This window comes from Zingiber officinale, chromosome 8A, assembly GCF_018446385.1.
Source record: "Zingiber officinale cultivar Zhangliang chromosome 8A, Zo_v1.1, whole genome shotgun sequence".
Lineage (NCBI taxonomy): Eukaryota > Viridiplantae > Streptophyta > Magnoliopsida > Zingiberales > Zingiberaceae > Zingiber > Zingiber officinale.
In genome coordinates, this window is record NC_056000.1 from 82,172,100 (window position 1) to 82,189,341 (window position 17,242).

The 17,242-nt window shown below is 39.2% G+C and overlaps 1 protein-coding gene across 1 annotated transcript; it reads left to right on the forward strand.

Moving 5' to 3' along the window:
* The first annotated feature begins 7,374 nt into the window (after positions 1–7,374).
* Positions 7,375–9,272, forward strand: LOC122011022 (NADPH--cytochrome P450 reductase 1-like). The gene is made up of 8 exons (XM_042567470.1): positions 7,375–7,701; positions 7,775–7,834; positions 7,919–7,995; positions 8,078–8,135; positions 8,220–8,303; positions 8,384–8,420; positions 8,755–8,824; positions 8,973–9,272. Exons 1-8 carry the CDS (start codon positions 7,375–7,377, stop codon positions 9,166–9,168), a joined length of 909 nt encoding a protein of 302 aa, XP_042423404.1. The 3' UTR covers positions 9,169–9,272.
* Positions 9,273–17,242: the final 7,970 nt, after the last annotated feature.

Consider the following 17,242-nt stretch of genomic DNA (forward strand, 5'->3'; position numbering starts at 1 on the left):
AAGGTTGACCGGATGATGGTTTGGGAGACTTGGGACTTGGTTTGGGCAAAAACCAAGCTCTGGATCGGTCTGCAGACCGATCCAGTGATACGTTTGTGTATCTGATCGGTCTGGTGACCGATCAGATAACAAACAGAAGGCAAAGCGCATCGGTTCTGTAAGCTTACTGATCGGTCTGGGGACCGATCAGCATGAAGCCTGATCGGTCTCCACGACCGATCAGAGACGCAGCCACCTCTCTCACAGAGAGGTGGGATCGGTCTGTGGACCGATCCAGCTGTGGCCTGATCGGTCCACAGACCGATCAGGAAACGAACAGAAAGTTAGGCAACTTTCTGCGAAGCATTCTGATCGGTCTAGGGACCGATCAGCCCAGGGCCTAATCGGTCCCCAGACCGATCAGAAGGGTCCTGGACCGATCAGGGTGGAGCCTGATCGGTCCACATTCGACCGTTGAGTCACAACGGGTCGCTCCGTCTTCTCCGCTAGCTTCTGTCTTCGCTGTGCAGGTTCGCAGGTTATAAAAGGAGATCAAGGCTTTGGTGCTACTACTTCTTTTTCCTTCTTCCTGTCCCTAAGTGCTGCTGTGCTTGAGCTTTGATTGAGCTCCTCCAAAGCTTCGCGTGAGCTTCCGGCTGGACCATCTGCTGTTGTAGGCGCTTGGAGCTGTTGCTTCTTCCAGTCGACGAGAAGGCAAGATTGTTTTTACACTTGTATTGTCTTCTGCTTTCTTGTACTTCTTGTTGTTACAAGTATTGTGGCGAGGTTTCTCCACCCATAAGGAGTTATTTTTAGCCGGTTTTCCGGGGACTCATCCACCGACGGATTGACTGGACTCGTCCACCTTACGGACACGCCGAGGAGTAGGAGCCCTAATCTCCGAACCTCGTTACATCGGTTTGTTTGAGGTTTGTCTTCTTTTCCTTCGTTTCTACGTGTTATTTTCCGCTGCGCTAACCTAGTTTGTAGAAACGCGACGATTTGGTGTCGGCTATTCACACCCCCCTCTCTAGCCTCCGTACGAAGGATCCTAACAAGTGGTATCAGAGCAAGGTTGCTCTTCGTCGGATTAACACCCGTGGGAGCACAAGCTAGAGAATGGATCGACTCGGAGAAGACATCACGTTTCCACCCTTCTACGAGTGCTGCGACTTCGCGTATTGGAAGGTAAGAATGAGGTATTTTCTTATGACTAACCTTGAAAATTGGAGTTGTGTTCAATTAGGTTTCAAGCCTCCGATGGACAAGAAAGGAGAAACCCTAGAGAAGAAGGAGTGGACCAAGGAGCAAATCCACCAATCAACCATCAATGATGAGGTAACGAAAATCATTGAATTTTCTTTACCTAATGATATTTTGTGTAAGATAGGAGGATACAATAATGCCAAGGAGTTGTGGAACAACTTGGCCAAACTCCATGAGGAGAGCCCCACTTCAAGCCATGAAGAGGAGTCTAGTGAGCCAAGTAGCTCACATCGTGGAGGTGAGGAATTAGAAGTTGAGGGCTACTCAACATCTAAAGAAGAAGAGGAGGTGAGTTCTTCTTCAAGATCGGAGCACGAAGAAGAAGCTTCTACCTCCGGGAGGGATGAAGAAGAGAGCATCCATCCATCCTCAAACCTAGGTAACTCAAGCATTTTAATTTCTAGCAAATTACACATAATGTGCTTTGAGTGTAGGGAATTTGGGCATTACAAGAGTAAGTGTCCAAAGAGGGTTAGAAAGACCCCACCGGCGCCAAAGGTCAAGAAAGCCGGAATCCCGATACGCAAAGGCAAAGAGCACGTGGTGTGCTTCCAATGCAAGCAACGGGGACACTATAGGAGTCAATGTCCAAGGGGGAGGCAACCTCGCAAGGACAAGAGACAAAGCACGTGTATAGGGGGAGCTAAGGCAAACCCTAAGGTAACATTTAAAGCCCATTCTTGCAATTCTAGTAGGATGCATGCTAGTAGTCTTATAGCCATTGTCAATAATGATAAGCATGTTAACACTAGAAATCGATACATGTGCTTAGGAGCCAAGCATGTTAGCCTAGATAAGAACAACTCTAGAAATGCTAACCCTAGAATTAACTCATCTAAGGCTAAGGAAAATCTAGATAGAAATCCCAAATCATCTAGACACATGCCTAGGAATACCTCAAAGAAAAATGATAAATCAAAACTTGAGGTATTAGAGAAAGAAAACCAAGTCTTGAGGTCAAGACTTGATTCTCTAGAAAAGGCTCTTAAGGATTTGACTCTAGGGTCTAGGGGTCAAAAACCAATGTCCAAGGACAAGAAAGGTTTGGGTCACAAACCTAAGTCCCAAGTGGTCAAGCCCACTTATCACAATGTTCCATTCGATTATGGAACAAAATCTAGGGCTAGGAAGACCACCACCAAGGTCACAAGGGGAGTCACCCCTAGAGTTGATCTTGATGAGTCGCAAATGACCAAGGCTTTAAAGCCTAAGAGGGTCATTAGGAGGGTTGTTAGGGAAGTTATCCCTAGTGAATATTTAGTGAACCCAATGAGCTCAAATAGGTATTGGGTACCTAGGAACATCTTCTCTACCCCATAGATGGGTTAGAGAGTGTCAACTCCGATTAGAAGGGTAGTCAACCCAACTTTGAGGAAATTGACACTCAAGGAGCATTTTCAAGGTTTTTGGGAACCTTTGAAAATGATATGGAACAATCATTAATATTTACTCCTTGGAAGAGTAAAATGTGCCATCATGGAAAATGATGATGTTAATTTCAATTGGCACAATTTGGGAAAATCTAGAGAACTCTTGAGGAAAAATGAAACATGCCAAGATTTGAGGATAAATTTGATCTTTAAGTGGCATGAGTTCAAGAAGTGTCAAAATTAGGATTTTGGCATATTAGGGCAATCAAGGGTTAAAGCTTAAGTATTAGCTAAGGCTAAGGATACTTAGATAGGTAATCTAGGTATGTCTTATTCATGCTAAATCTTGCCATGATTGTTTGCCCTCACATGTCATGACATCATATTTAAGTTTATCATTTAAAATGTCATGATAATGCTTAGGTTAGTTTAAATGTCATTCTTTATTTAAGTTTCACACTTTATGTCATGACATCATGACATTGGCACATGTTTTCATTTATGATATTATTTCATGCCATGTCATCATCTCTTGCATTAATGATCAATGAAATTGATCTAAGGATAAACAACACAATTTGATATGGAGATCAAATTGTAGTTTAGAAAATGCATGAGAATCTAGTTTAAGATAACCTTGACCCATATCTCACATCAAAATTGACTTGAATGTGTTTTGATACACCTTAGATGTGTGTGAAATATTAGGATTATGAGTTAGGATCAAGGTGCATAGTTTTTTTGTACCTAGATGAACCTAATTCAAAAGTGGGGATCATAGGGAAAGCTTGTGTACAAGTCATGTGCATATAGCCCTAAGATTGTGGTCCCAAATTAAAGGGTTTAAGATCATTTCAAAATTGATTTGAAAAACCTTGGTGAAGCTTTTCTAGTGATAGCATTCATCATTGAGCAAAGTGATACAAAGTTTTTGAAACTTTGAGCTACTTCAAAACTTTTCGAAATTTGTATCAAGATTTGAAAATGGAAGTTATTTTCATAGAAAACTATTTTTACTTGATAGTATATGTTATGAGGAATATATCCTCAAAATTTTATAATTTTTGGAATTTTCTGGAATTTGTTGTGAGTTTCTGAATTTCGGGAGAAGGAAATCAGAACTCGAGTCTGTCCAAGGCTGGATCGGTCACTGGACCGATCCAGGGAAGGCTGGATCGGTCTGGGGACCGATCCAGAGGGGTCCTGATCGGTCCGGTGACCGATCAGGCGCGCTGAATTTGCTGAATTTCGACTGTGGTCTGAAAGTTCAGCTGTGGGAGTTGAGTTTCGGGTTTCTAAAGGTTTGAAACTCTCCAAGACATTGTTGGTGCAATGGTCAAGGGGGAGTTGACCTTTAGGGGGAGTCTTAACTAATTGTCAAGGGGGAGTTGACTTTTAGGGGGAGTTTTTACTTCTTAAGACTTTTGAGGATTAGTGATATGGGATTGTCACTAAGTTGAGTGTTGAGTTTAGTATCAAGGGGGAAATTAAGGGTTTCAATGAAAGGTATGGGACTTTCATTAGGAAGAAACTCTTGACCTTGATTCCCTCTTTTTGATGTGTGTCAAAAAGGGGGAGAGATGTCCCAAGGGGGAGAGTGTAGGTTTTGGAAGAATGTTCAAGGAAGAACATTGGAAAAGCTAAGTTAGGTTATCGGGTTAACCTAACTTGATTTTGGATTTTGTCAAACATCAAAAAGGGGGAGATTGTTGGTGCAACCTTAGGTCAAGGTTGACCTGGTTGACCTGACTCGAGTTGACCTGACTCGAGTTGTGTTTTGATGTTTGACGATGTTTGACGAGAAGAGAGTTGTATTCTTGATGTTTGACAAGAATAGGTGTTTGGGAGATTGTAGGTGCAACCTTAGGTCAAGGTTGACCTGGTTGACCTGATTCGGGAAAAGTCTAAGCAGGGAGCTTGGCACGCGAAAAGTCCAAGTATGGAGACTTGGCACGGGGAAAAGTCCAAGCAGGTAGCTTGGCACACGGAAAGTCCAAGTATGGAGACTTGGCACGGGGAAAGTCCAAACAGGGAGTTTGGCACGGGGAAAAGTCCTGGTGAGTGAAGCCAGGCAGTCGGAGAAGTCCTGGTGAGTGAAGCCGTGGTAAGTGAAGCCAGGTGAAAATCCTAGTGAGTGAAGCTAGGTGAAAGTGGAAGTCCTGGTGAGTGAAGCTAGGCATTCGGGAAAGTCCTGGTGAGTGAAGTCAGGCAGTTTGAAAGTCCTGGTGAGTGATGCCAGGCAGATTGGAAATCCTGGTGAGTGAAGCCAGGTGAAAACCCTAGTGAGTGAAGCTAGGTGAAAGTCCTGGTGAGTGAAGCCGGGCAAGGGAAAATCCAAATGGATCAAGGGTGATCGGACATCTGGTGTTAAGAAGGTTAAGCAGGTCAAGGGAGTGACCGGATACTTGACACGAAGAGAAAAGTCCAAGTGGGTCAAAGGGATTGACCGGACACTTGGTGGAGAGTCTTAGCAGGTCAAGGGAGTGACCGGATGCTAAGCATGATGTACCAACAGGTCAAGGTTGACCGGATGATGGTTTGGGAGACTTGGGACTTGGTTTGGGCAAAAACCAAGCTCTGGATCGGTCTGCAGACTGATCCAGTGATACGTTTGTGTATCTGATCGGTCTGGTGACCGATCAGATAACAAACAGAAGGCAAAGCGCATCGGTTCTGTGAGCTTACTGATCGGTCTAGGGACCGATCAGCATGAAGCCTGATCAGTCTCCACGACCGATCAGAGACGCAGCCACCTCTCTCACAGAGAGGTGGGATTGGTCTGTGGACCGATCCAGCTGTGGCCTGATCGGTCCACAGACCGATCAAGAAACGAACAGAAAGTTAGGCAACTTTCTGTGAAGCATTCTGATCGGTCTAGGGACCGATCAGCCCAGGGCCTGATCGGTCCCCGGACCGATCAGAAGGGTCCTGGACCGATCAGGGTGGAGCCTGATCGGTCCACATTCGACCGTTGAGTCACAACGGGTCACTCCGTCTTCTCCGCTGGCTTCTGTCTTCGCTGTGCAGGTTCGCAGGTTATAAAAGGAGATCAAGGCTTTGGTGCTACTACTTCTTTTTCCTTCTTCCTGTCCCTAAGTGCTGCTGTGCTTGAGCTTTGATTGAGCTCCTCCAAAGCTTCGCGTGAGCTTCCGGCTGGACCATCTGCTGTTGTAGGCGCTTGGAGCTGTTGCTTCTTCCAGTCGACGAGAAGGCAAGATTGTTTTTACACTTGTATTGTCTTCTGCTTTCTTGTACTTCTTGTTGTTACAAGTATTGTGGCGAGGTTTCTCCACCCATAAGGAGTTATTTTTAGCCGGTTTTCCGGGGACTCATCCACCGACGGATTGACTGGACTCGTCCACCTTACGGACACGCCGAGGAGTAGGAGCCCTAATCTCCGAACCTCGTTACATCGGTTTGTTTGAGGTTTGTCTTCTTTTCCTTCGTTTCTACGTGTTATTTTCCACTGCGCTAACCTAGTTTGTAGAAACGCGACGATTTGGTGTCAGCTATTCACACCCCCCCTCTCTAGCCTCCGTACGAAGGATCCTAACATGTCACACACAAACTTATGAAATATAAGCAAATTAATGAATTAGTTAGAGGATTACCAATATTATCTAATTTAGACTGAACAATCTGTAATGCTTGTCAACAAGGAAAGCAAACAAAATCCACTCACAAACTAACTAATCTGTAACGACCCGACCCTTTGGCCTCTTGGGCGGCCCTTGTGGCGGCCCAACTGTCGGCCCTTATGTCGTCGGCCCATTTGGCGACCTCTCATGTCATCGATCGATGACCCTTTGGCCGTGCCGTTACTCACTAGGACTTTCCACCCCTGGCAGTGGATTTTTGCCTCCCCTAGGATTCGAACTCTAAACCTCCAGGTTCAAGTATTAGAGTTTATGAATCCTGGTAACCAAGTGAGAGTCTTTATACTAAACATAAGAGAACACTTAGGAAAATTTACTTCTAAAATAGAAAATGGAATTTTTGTAAAATACTCACTAAACAGTAGAGGTTATAGAATATATAATAAAGTTACACTAAGAATTGAAGAAACCTCAAATGTAAAATTCAAGGAATTCAACCAAAACCTAGAACAAACCCAAATTCAGCCAATTGATTTTAGTCAAGGCAATAATAATCACGAAGGACCCAGTGAAGATTTAAATCACGAAGAAGAAGATCAACCTCAAGTGAATCAACCTCGTAGATCTATAAGAGTCAACCCAAATCATCCAATTGACCAAATAATTGGTGATCCAGACCTAAGGGTTCATACTAGGTCATCACTACAACAAAAACCCTCATAGACATCAGTGGAACAACAATGGTTTTAAGCAAAAACCGATGTCTTTGAGTATTTTACACCGGTTTTTCCAAAAACCGGTGTCTATGAGCGCAGATTTTCGCTCATAGACATCGGTTTTTTAGGCGATGTCTATGAGCGTCCATTTTTTCATTAATAGACACCGATTTTAACATCGGTTTTTAAAATCTGATGTCTATGATAATTTTCCCACCAATACTTAGCTAAAATTTTCAACTCTTCCCTCTAACCTAACCCTATATGATGCTGTCCACGGGAGGCAGAGAGAGAGAGCCGTCTTCGGGCGACTCACCTTCTTCGCCTCTATCTTCTCCTCCCCTCCCATCACTGACCCAATCTTGACCTCCTTCATTCTCCCAATTCGAAGCAGACAGAAACAGAGATCAGAGATCTGTGCTTCGATTCACCGCTCGATCCGCCAAGATGCAGATAGGTTCCGAGAAGGCGTCGTCCCTTGATCTCTTGTCGGTCGTCGTCGCCTCCCTCTCCGACAGATATGGGCTCGATTCCAGCACCGGAGATGCGTTCGTGGAGAACTGGCTGCTGATCGTCGTCCTAAGCATAGTCATCGCCGTGCTTGTCGGTTGCGTGGCAATCTTCTTCGTCCGGCGATCAAGCAGAAGGAAGGCCGCCGAGCCGCCGAAGCCGCTAGTAGTGAAGACCCAGATGGATACAGAGGAGGACCAAGGGAAGAAGAAGGTCACCGTCTTCTTCAGGACGCAAACCAGGACGGCTGAGGGGTTCGCGAAGGTTAGGGTTTTTATACGAGTAGTTCAATTTTTGAATTTTTCTCCCATGATCTTAGATTTTTCCCCCCTTCTAGGCGCTGGCTGAGGAGGCAAAAGCACGGTACCCTAATGCCATATTTAAAGTCATGGATATCGTAAGATTATCTTCCTTCTGTTTCAGATCATTGGAAATACTACTGATTAATTGACTGATCTGTAGTTAGTTTCCTCAATTATAGGACGAATATACTACTGAGGATGATGAGTACGAGGAGAACCTGAAAAAGGAGAGCTTGGCTTTGTTCTTCTTGGCTACGTAAGTTGAAAGCCAGGAATTTTTTGTTTTTATAAACGATTAGTTTCCTCAAAGTTCTAGCTGATCCCTTTGTTTTCTTTAGGTATGGAGATGGCGAGCCTACTGATAATGCTGCCCGGTTCTACAAATGGTTTACAGAGGTTCTGGAAACATGCACATTTAGTTAATCTATTCTACCAATAATCCTTTTGCCTTGATCGATTGCTGATTATTAGTTTTTATAGGGGAAAGAGAGAGGAACCTGGTTGGAAAATCTTCAATTTGGTGTGTTTAGTTTGGGCAATCAGCAATATGAACATTTTAATAAGGTTTGGCATGATGAAATTGTCAGTATTTTTTTTGTGGGAATTGCTTGGCTAATATATTTGTGTATTGTGTCCTTGCAAAGGTTGTTGTGGTGGTCGATGAACTACTTTATGAGCAAGGTATATAGTTGATTTATTTAGTTTGTGATTTGACTAAGTCACATATGCTCCTAAAGCTGATTTTAAATCCTATCTTCAGTTGCAAGCTCAAAGTTCATGCATTTCATTTTTCTAGAGAATTTAACTTGTTTTGTAGACTAATTGTTACTCTAAAAACTTGTAAAGTCAACATGGTATGAGGAGTTACTAAGAAACAGTTGAGTATTCATGTTATATGTGAGTTTCATACATACAACTGTAATGTAGTAGCCATGTGCAAGTTTGTAGATGTGTTTAATGAATTTAAGTATCATTCGTACTTGGATATTCTTCTATATTTTTTTCCTCTGCATAGGCACCAAGCACATTGTCCAAGTGGGGTTAGGAGATGATGATCAGGGTATTGAGGATGACTTCTCTGCATGGTATGTAGTATCAGCAAACTTTTATGCATACCATCCAAATTTCAATGTCGGCTACTGCTATTTTTTAGTTTTCTATTTTTTTTTCTCTTTTGCCCATCATTATCTCATTACTCCTGTGTGGAATATGAAATATCAACTGTACTTTCAGGAGGGAGCTTCTTTGGCCGGAGTTGGATAAGTTACTTCAGGATGAAAATGAGACAGGTGCATCTACTCCTTATACAGCTGCCATTCCTGAATACCGGGTTGTATTTGTCAAGCTTGAAGAAGTTCCATATCTGGACAAAAGTTTGAATTTTGCAAATGGCCATGCTATTCATGACATACAACATCCATGCAGGTAGAGATGCTCTTTACAAAGACAAATCTGTTGGGTTACTCTACAAGCCTTTGTTGTCATTGCTAGTCTTTTGACATCCTTTGGTATTCATGCTAGCCTCTTGGTTCATCTTCAAGTCAGATGTATATGAATGCTTATTTGTCCCCAGGGCGTAGCACAGATGGGAAGTGCATGGTTCTGTGGCTTAAAGGTCCAGGGTCGATCCCCGGGGTGTCACTGCCTGGGGTTAACGTCTCCGCCATGCACTTTCCACCTGTGTACCTGCATTTACCTCCCTCCATATCCGTGGGACCGGCTCTAGGGGGGCCGCTGATGTGGCGGTTCCACATTTTTTGTATATGAATGCTTATTTGGACAAGGCCTTCTACCAACCACTCCTCTTGCTAAAGGATTGTGATCTTGTTATGACGTGCATTGGACTCTGATACTTAGAATCTTTAGTCTTTATCTACCCAATTCATAATTGTGTCTTTGATCCCAACACTTCGAGTGGAATTTCAAAGATCTCTATTGATCATGTATACAAACAATTGGAAACATTTATGTCACACTTGGATACACATATGTGTCATATAAGTTTGAGTAAGATGTGTGTCGAATCATGGAGTTGGAACTAGATCGCATCTATGCTAGTTTGGCATTGTGCTAGATTGTTAATTCTAGTTGTGTTGTTCTCTAGTGATCGGGAGGGGGATTATGGGGTGGAAGATGAAGTGGAAGGATATAGATAAGAGGAGGAGAATGACCTACATGGTACCATGTTTTTTGTTTGTTTGAGAAGACTACTCATTGACCCTTGTCCACATGAGCTTAGTAGCTCATGCATAGGACCCTTCTTGTTGGGATAGCCATTGACAAATGCCATGTGACATGATTTTGGTTGTGTTAATGCTCTTTGCTGGCATTCCCTTATTTTGTCAGTGTTAGGTACACACATAACCATTCATCTCTGTTCCATACTGATTGAAAAGTATACTCCTGCATACTTTACCTGATGTAATTACAACCATCCTCCATGCTAATCTACTTTTGTCCTTTATCTTTTGCTAGACTGCTGACCTTGATCTAGGTGTTCCTTCATCTTTTTGCTAGCTTCTAGAGAATGACTAATTTATTGTTTACTTTTTTTTTTAATGATATCAGTCTTGTCAGGTAGATCTGGTGAAAGATGGTGGTCACAAATATTTTATCAGGTTTCATGATAGAATGGATGCCTATGCTGAGCAGTGAGCAATGGCTGCTTTTTTCTTGGCAGTTGTAGTGGATGGACATCGGCGAAGACAAGAAGCATGTATTCAAGCAAATTTTTTAAATGTGTCCCTGAAGCATTTACAAATTGCTAATCCAAGTGATGGGCAAACTGAACCTTTACTTCTCCATGGCTTTGTTTATGTCTGGGCCGGGAAAGCTCTGGGAAGATTTTCCATAAGTACAAATCATAGGTTCTCATGCAGATGGAGTAGAAACTATTTTACCTTAATTGCTGGAACCATAGCCCGAGGTAGAATTTATACATCTTTGTAGTCTATGTTTTACTAGGAAAATTCTTGTAGTTCAACATCTGTTTGGTAGGCTAGAGCTTCTGCTATTTTTGCTTTGGGGACTCTTATTGATGTTGCATCTGTCACATTTGATGATGGACATAAAGTCGATGAGGACTTAGAGGATAATGAAAAGTTAAAGTCTGAGTTGAATATCATTAAATATCTTGTCATTGTCCCTCCATGCTGTGTCAAGGGACCTGGAGACCTACCCCTTTCCTTGCATCTATACTCAGCTATTTGATCTATGACTGAGTTTGGGGGGGTGAAAAGTTAAAGGCTGGAAAACTAATCATGCCAAAACCAAAGGGCTTAACATCTGAGATTAAAAAAGCTCCGTCATCTGGACTTAAGTGGTACTTTTCTCCTGGGACTAACATGCTATCAGGTGGTGCTGCAAAACTTGAAAAAGAGTCTAGGCAAAAACTAAATGAGTTTTCCAAGGAACTTAGAACATTCAGAAGTGTTGACTTGTCAGGTTAGCACACTAAACTTGTTAGAATGTATCTACAGCAAGTGATTACAATTGTTCACTCTATAACTGATTATTTCTAAATCTAATATCTGGTAATGAATATGCTGAGATAACTTTTTCAGGGGATTAAACTTACATTTACTTTACCAAGGTAATGGAATACTTGTAGATATTTAACAAATTCATGATTCTATTAGGTCGTAACTTTGGTGATGATGGTCTGTTTTTTCTTGCTGAAAGCCTTGGTTACAACAAGTTAGTTCTTTTCCTTCCTTTTTCATAACCTTACTTTTTTTCTTGTTCCTACTTGTAAACTATTACTGAACCAGACTCTTAAAGGTATGGCATTACTAAAGCAAGACATTTAAGCATAACTTTTTTTTGTGTCGTTTAGCATCTCATTAGTTTTTTTCCAAGTCTCAAGCAGCAGAGGAAGTTGATTTTTCTGCAAATGGTATTACAGCAGTTGGCCTAAAGGCACTTTATGGTGTTCTTCAGACGAATACCATGCTTAAAACTCTGAACCTATCAGGAAATAATATTGGCGATGAAGGAGCTAAGGTAAGTCCATTTTTTAATTTTAATTTTACTAATTTTTATGTTTGCACCTATTCATCTGGAAATAAGCAATTTGATTCTGCTGGAAGTACAGTAGTGTATTGGAATACAAGAAAAATTAAAGTTCATTATCACCATTAATTGATAATTTGATATTAGATGATTTCTTTGACGGTAAATGACAAAATTCTTTAATGGTATTAGATAAATTTACTGTGGTTGATATAGTAGGAATTCACACAAAGTAATTAGCATACAAACAAAATTCTTTAATGGTATTAGATAAATTTACTGTGGTTGATATAGTAGGAATTCACACAAAGTAATTAGCATACAAGCATCCTAATTGTAGTTGCTAAATGCAAATACCCTACTATGTTTAGCTAGTTCATTTAACTGTATTTATCTTAGTTTGTTTAGGTCAGTTTAATGGGGTTTTCATGGGGTAGTTAATTTTTTATAATATATTTGTGTTCTAGCAGTGATGAGATAATTATTTGCTTGCCATGAAATTTATCTTTGCTTGGCTGATTTATTTCAATTTTAAATAACTATAGTTTTTACATGATTCTTGCTTTGTATATATATATATATTCGTTTTTAGATTTCCTTCTTGGATGATGATGCAGTTCTCCAATTTGCTGTTATTTTTTGTTCATTTCAGTATTTACCTAGTTGCATCACTCTTAACCATGTTTCTTTATTGCCCAGTTGTGCATGCAGTAGTGATTAGCATATCACGTCACATGGGAGATATACCTCATGTTATGATATTTTCTGTTGTCAAATTTTTTGTGAATGATTGGTATAGTGCATGATGATCTAAACTAGTCTTTTTGACTTCAGAAGAACATGCTGAATTTTCCATGTATGCTGGCCTTTAATATAGAGGGCTACAAGAGGATTATATCTTAGGTCAAGACACTCCAAATCCATCATAAACCAAAGGGAAAATAGTTTCTACTTACTAGAGGATTGAATGGACCCAAAAGGAAGCTCTAACTTGCTGTTTTGGGTGCTGAACTAAGGAGGCAGCTGCCTTCTAGCCGCATTCCTTGCTACTGTGGTTGGTAGCAGAAATCACAGAAAATAGGGGGCTTAGTGTAGGGTATTCAGGATACCAAGATGACATCAGAGGTAGTACAATAAATAGTATATCTCTTCATCAGAGGTAGCTTTGTTCTTCTATGCTTCCTTCACTGGATTTGTTGTGTAGTCATATTTCTTTGTTCAACCATTATCATGCCTAGTAAGTTGTTGTATGATGTTGTCGGTTCTTATCAATCTGTACACTTGAATTAGAAGGAGCAAATTATCTATGTTATATTCTAAGCAGCATATACTAAGTGTCATATATGAAAGTTTTAGATTCTATGTTATATTCGTTATCTTCCATAGCATCCTTTAAAAACTCAGTATTCTATTTTATTTGATACATGTACACATTTGTTTTAGTTATTTGACATATGGTGGATTTATGTGTTTTTACAGTTTACAAATCTCAAGTACTCCAGAGTTGAAATTGATGAAGTGCGGTTCGAGTGGGTTGAATGCATGCTAGATTACATTTGAAGTGCGGTTCTACCTTGATGTGTTAAAAGAATGTTCTACCTTGATTTGATATCTATTAGCTAGCTTTTGATGTAAAAAGAATGTTTGGGTATTTTATGGATATTGTTGTAAGAAGATTATTTATATAATTTGTTAATATTTGTGTATTTTATGGATATTATTGAATGAAGAATATTTGTATAATTTGTGAATATTTGTGTATTTTTTTTTGTTATTGTCGGTTTTTCATTGTTTCGGAAATCAAATTTGTGAAAAAATATACATATTACATCGGTTTTCCACCGCTGCAAAACCGGTGTTATTGACTAATATTACATCGGTCATTTATCGCTACCAAAACTGGTGTTATTAACATACAATATTACATCGGTTTTACACCGTTGATGAAACGGTGTCGTTAAGTGATACTACACCGGTTAATAACCGATTCGAAGACCGGTGTCGTTAAGTGATACTACACCGATTTTAACCTGATGTCTAAATGGCAAAGTTTTAACATCGGCTTCATAGACATCGGTCGAAAATGAAATAGACACCGGTGGAAAACCGATGTCTATGAAGGTTTTTGTTGTAGTGCATCCTTTAGAAACCTAAGTCAAATATCTCTAATTTCAAAAATTAAACCCAAAACCATAGCTGAATGTTTACTTAACCCAGACTGGGTCATAGCTATGCAAGAGGAACTAGCTCAATTTGAGAGAAATGAGGTTTGAGACTTAGTACCACCACCCAAAAATAAGAAGATAATAGAAACAAAATGGGTGTTTAGAAATAAATTAAGCGAAACTGGGGAAATTACTAGAAACAAAGTTAGGCTAGTTGTTAAAGGGTTTAGTCAAGTAGAGGGACTTGACTATGATGAAACTTATGCCCCGATAGTTAGACTAGAGTTCATTAGAATGTTACTCAGTTATGCAACCCATAAAGGGTTCAAACTGTATCAAATGAATGTCAAATCCGCCTTTCTAAATGGACTAATAAAAGAAAAAGTTTATGTAGGACAACCACCTGGGTTTGAAAATTTAGATCATCCTGACTATGTGTTTAAGCTAAAGAAAGCCTTATACGGACTTAAGCAAGCACCTAGGGCATGATATGAAAGGTTGACCTCTTACATAATATCCAAAGGGTTCAACTAAGGTCAAATCGACCCAACCTTTTTTGTCAAATCAATAATAGAGGATATCTTTATAGCCCAAATCTATATAGATGACATAATATTTGGATCAACCAACTCAGAATTTTTATAAGAATTTACAATTCTAATGGAACAAGAATTTGAAATGATTTTAGTAGGTAAATTAACTTACTTTTTAGGATTACAAATCAAACAAAAAAATGAAGGTAATTACATTTATCAACAAAAATATACTAAAGAATTACTTAAAAAATTTGGGATGGAAAATACTAAAGAAATAAAAACACCTATGGCAGTTAACACAATCCTAGATGACGACCCTAATGGTAAACTAATTGATTTAAAATACTATAGGAGTGACATAGGTAGCCTATTATACTTAACAGTAAGTCGACCCAATATTTTATTTGCAGTTAGTATATCTGCTAGATACCAAACATGTACTAAAGAATCTCATTTAACTAAAGTCAAATGAATCTTTAGATATCTTAAAGGAACATCAAATGTAGGAATTTGGTACCCTAGAACTAACAATTTTGAACTAATAGGCTATTCTGACTCAGATTACGCTGGCTGTAAATTAGACCGAAAAAGTACAAGTAGTGGATGTCAACTACTGGGCTCATCACTTGTCAACTGGTTTAGTAGAAAGCAACACTGTATTGCTTTATCTACTACTGAGTCAGAATACATAGCTATAGGTGAATGTGTCGCATAATTATTATGGATGATGCACACCCTAAAAGATTTTAATTTAAATCTTACAAATGTAAAAGTATTAATTGATAATGTCAGCTCAATTAATTTAACAAAAAATCCTGTGCATCATTCGAGAAGCAAACACATTGAAATTAGACACCACTTTATTAGGGATCATGTCACTAAAGGAGATATTGAACTCAAATATATTGAGTCCAAGTCTAGTTTAGCTGATATATTCACTAAACCTCTCCTTGAAAGTGAGTTTAGTAATCTACGTCAAAAATTAGGAATGTGTTTAGTAGACTAGGATTTTTAAATTGCAAAAATTGTTTTAAATAATGTTTTTCTTAAATTCTAGAATAAAACTTTTATGTATTCAAAATTTCCCATTTTTAGAATTTCAAAAATCAATTTTAGCCTTAGTTTAGATCACTTCCTTAGAAAGCATGTTCCTATAGATCTAAGGTTTGAGCATCTCACCAACACACTAGGGTCAACTTGTTTGTGTATTTCTAAACTTAGAAAGGGGTGAGATGTATAGGCAGATTGTCTAGACTTAAGATGCTTATTTCAGTGCATCGACATAAGTCTGGGTGTTAAATATAAACCACACATCAATCAGCTTAAATTATTCAGCTTAGTCAAACACTAACTGATTACAATTAACTTAATCTGACTAACCAAGTGAAAGTTGCTATCTTTTGATAGTTAGCAAGTAATTATTCGGTTAGACAGTTATTTTTTTATTTCAGGTTCAGGAGGAGGATTAATTCAAGTTATTTTCATACTTAGTACCAAAATTGTTTTCTTCGCTTTGAAAATATTTTTGAAAAATATTTCCTTAAAAATATTCTTTTTTTTTAAATATAACCTTATAAACTTATTTTTGCAAATCTAATTTGATAAATCTATTTTTAAAAACTAGTTTTTATAACACTAAGTCTTTGAAAATTGACTTTTATATAAAACTTATATACAAACCTAGTTTTGAAAATTCGATTTTACAAACTTAGTTTTGAAAATTAGATTTGTAACTTGGATTTTATAAACTTGGCTCTATTAATCTTACTTTTGTAAAGTAAGTATATTTGAAAATTAGCCTTTATGAAACTTATATTTGAAAATTATTTTTTAATCTTTTTTTCAAAAAGCTAGCACATAAAGTTTAAAGTTTACAAAGTTAATAAGTTATTTTTCTAAGTTAGCTATTTTTTTTAAAACTTAGCTATTTTTGAAAAAGCTAAAAAATAAAGTTTAAAGCAAAATGTTCTATGTTTTTACTCCCCCAAGTCAATCTGATTTCAATTTGTACTTTCTATTGCATTTTTGCTTGGCCTATGATTTTTATGTTTTTTTTATGAATGTCAAAGGGGGAGGGACAGTGGCTTAAGTTAGTAAACAAACAAAATCCTAACCTAAAAACCATCTTAATTGATTGCTTACCTTTTTGCATATTTTCACTAACTTAACTCAGGTTGTCATTGCATCAAAAAGGGGGAGATTGTTGGTGCGGTTAGCACTAACGGTCTAACTCAGGTTTTGATGAATGACAAAGTAGGTTAAGTTAGTTTCATTGTAATCTAACACTTTAACTAAGTGTGCATGAGAAGCCTAGACTGGTCGACGGATAGACGGGATGTCTGGCACGAAGTCCAACTAGGTCAACTGGTTGACCTGATATCTGGCATGAAACCCAGACTGGTCAACGGGCTGACCAAATGTCTGGCACGAAGTCCAGCTAGGTCGACGGGTTGACCTGATAACTGGCATGAAGTCCAGACGGGTCGACGGGCTGACCGGATGTATGACAGGTAAGTTACGGTGAGTCAGTGGAGGGGAGTGACTTGGTGAGGACGTGTTCCCAGTTAGGTAACTTAGGCGTTGATCCAACTTAGAACCATTTCTGAAATCTAAGTTGAGATCTTGACTAGATTCCGGTCTCAGTGAGATGGAATCTAATTACTATTTTTTATCATATTGTGCTAACTTTTGTTTTGTACGGTAGTTTAACTATTATTTTACCTCGAACTAACTCTTTCTTGCAAGAGAAGGACTTTCTGGAGAAAGGTGGTTCGGGCACCCGGAACTGGTC